The 2855-nt window shown below is 37.7% G+C and overlaps 1 protein-coding gene across 1 annotated transcript in view; it reads right to left on the minus strand.

Moving 5' to 3' along the window:
• Positions 1–2855, minus strand: part of LOC107740022 (neutral alpha-glucosidase AB-like) — a 25167-nt gene that overhangs the window by 7976 nt on the left and 14336 nt on the right. The window contains exons 10-12 of the mRNA XM_016552292.1: positions 1859–1992; positions 1671–1772; positions 214–457 (exon numbers count right to left, since the gene is read on the minus strand). Coding sequence (XP_016407778.1) covers positions 214–457; positions 1671–1772; positions 1859–1992 — 480 coding nt within the window. The remainder of the gene's footprint in view (positions 1–213; positions 458–1670; positions 1773–1858; positions 1993–2855) is intronic.

The following is a 2855-nucleotide window of genomic DNA, read 5'->3' on the forward strand; positions in this document are numbered from 1 at the left end:
TAATTCTTGATGCAAAAAAAAAAAAAAAATCAAAAATCTGATGCAACATGAGTAGATCTAAATGTAATGCTGCAATCAACTCTTCATACATGTTCACATTTCACTTTAATCATGAAAGCCATCATTTTTTTGCCCCTTTATATTGAATTTGGAGGGCATTTTTTCCCCAAGCCCCCACTATTTCCAGACCTTGATTGTCTTGGGCTGACTCACCTCATAACAGGCTGTCCGGTGCGGTGTGTGTTGTAGAAAAGCTGGTACCAGTAAGGCAGGAGAGCATATCGCTGGCGTATCGACTCCCGGATGAGGGCGGTGTTCTCGGATCCAAACAGCCAGGGTTCCCTGCGGGGTGTGTCTATGTGAGCATGTGCACGGAAAAACGGCTGGTAAGCTCCCGCCTGGTACCATCGCACCAAAAGTTCAGCGCTGGGATGTTTAAAGAAGCCACCAACATCAGCTGAGGAAGAGGAAGACAGGTACAGCATGAGAGGTTACCGGCAGACAATCAACAGGCCATACTAACGTTATTATTATTAGAGTAACATACACTACTGGTCAAAAATATATGTGGAAAAAATTATTATTGTTTTTAAATGTTTTCCAGTCATTCTCATTTACGGACATAAAAAATATTATTGACTGACCCATAATGTTAAGTTTTTCATGTAGAATGACATAATTTGCCTTTAGTTCATTTATGTCATTTATAACTTGACTTAAATTATATTGCATCACTGTTTTCTTGTGCCGAGTATGAACATCCTTTCGGTTTATTCAGTTATTATACACTAAAATGCAATAGCGGCGTGCAAATGCCACTGAAAAATAATAACAAAAAATGCCACAAATACCATCACAAAAATGTCCTGGTGGGAATATGATTAAGATATCAGATTCAGTAAGGGTTCATTGTAAAAATATAAAATAAATACATTTTAAAAAAAAATTATAATTCAATACATAGGTACTTGCATTCGTACTGCATAATTTGAGTGAAACATTTAAAAAAGAAGTGTTATACTGATTGAAACAAAAACTTTTTTTTTGCTGTCAATTAATGAGAGACATTAGCAAGTTCACTCACTGTGTTTACGGACATAAAAAATATTATTGACTGACCCATAATGTTAAGTTTTTCATGTAGAATGACATAATTTGCCTTTAGTTCATTTATGTCATTTATAACTTGACTTAAATTATATTGCATCACTGTTTTCTTGTGCCGAGTATGAACATCCTTTCGGTTTATTCAGTTATTATACACTAAAATGCAATAGCGGCGTGCAAATGCCACTGAAAAATAACAACAAAAAATGCCACAAATACCATCACAAAAATGTCCTGGTGGGAATATGATTAAGATATCAGATTTAGTAAGGGTTCATAGTAAAAATATAAAATAAATACATTTTTTAAAAAAATTATAATTCAATACATAGGTACTTGCATTCGTACTGCATAATTTGAGTGAAACATTTAAAAAAGAAGTGTTATACTGATTGAAACAAAAACTTTTTTTTTGCTGTCAATTAATGAGACATTAGCAAGTTCACTTTTGGTGGCCGTTATTTAAATATAAGTGCAGTTTTGTTTACCCATTGCAAGCATTGTATGTCATTTCTCATTTGCATCAGTGTGTATACTAAAGGTCAGCACCTCTTATCACTCACCTCCACAGAAAGAGATGCCCACTAAGCCCAGACTCAAGCACATGGGGATGGAGATCTTCAGATGACCCCATTCAGCAGCGTTATCTCCCGTCCACACCGCACCTGAGCCACGGAGACAGGAATCTGTCACTAAACGCTTCGGTACAAACACAAACAAGCCTTGCGTGCGACGTGAATGTGCCTCTCACCGTAGCGCTGGGATCCAGCAAAAAATGCTCGGGTCAGAACGAAAGGTCTCTGCACTCCTCCTGAACGCAGAATCAGGCCGTCGGCAGTCGCCTTTTGCTGGTACACAAAATTATCGTTAAGAAAGAAACCACAGCTACTTCAGTCTTTCCCAGCCCTTCATTTTCCTTCTCTGTATCACACAAATCTTTTAATACTGAGTGTCTCCTTTTTAACATTTTATCCATACCAATTTATACATATATATTAGGGCTGCCCTCGACTAAAGATTTTTCTGGTCGACTAGTAGTCGTTCATTTTAAGCGATTAATCGACTAATCACATGTTTACATTAATAAACCATACAATTCATAATAATGAGCCTTTAATTGCCTATAGCCTATCAACGCTCAAGCGCATGCATAAAGCTTGCCACAGCGCACCGGCAAAAGTAATGATTATTAATGCATCAGGAAAAAAAAACAGCAAGAAGTCTGCCTTAACATTACAATAATTCTTTGATAAGTGTTTTCTGTATTTTCGGCTGCAGTGACGAAGTTGACGACACTGACTCGTCATATCCACAGTGGCCGTGCACGTTTTCTACAGATTACATAATCTAAAAATATTTGTTTTCCATTTGAATTGGTTTATTTACAAGTAGACATTTTCTATAGATATAGACTAGCTGTTAATGATCTGTCTATCATGGACTACGTGACTACTCCAGTTCCTGTGGATTTTTTTTTCTGCGATTAAGTGACTAATGAAATTTTGATCGACTAATGCCGAGTTCACACTGCACGATTTTAGCCTGATTTTTCACTCGCCGACAGGTTTTGCGAAATCGCCAACAAATTCCCGAAATCGGAGGCAAATCGGTGCTCGTTCACGCAAGTGACAATCACGCAGTGTGAATTATCAAAGACGCGATCTGAGGGAATCGCAGACACGTCGCCCACAAAATATTTGGCTTGCTAAATATCTGGAGCTGTCGGCGATTCACAATCACGCTGTGTG

This window comes from Sinocyclocheilus rhinocerous, unplaced genomic scaffold (genome assembly GCF_001515625.1).
Source record: "Sinocyclocheilus rhinocerous isolate Xijiao unplaced genomic scaffold, SAMN03320098_v1.1 scaffold285, whole genome shotgun sequence".
Classification (NCBI taxonomy): Eukaryota; Metazoa; Chordata; class Actinopteri; order Cypriniformes; family Cyprinidae; genus Sinocyclocheilus; species Sinocyclocheilus rhinocerous.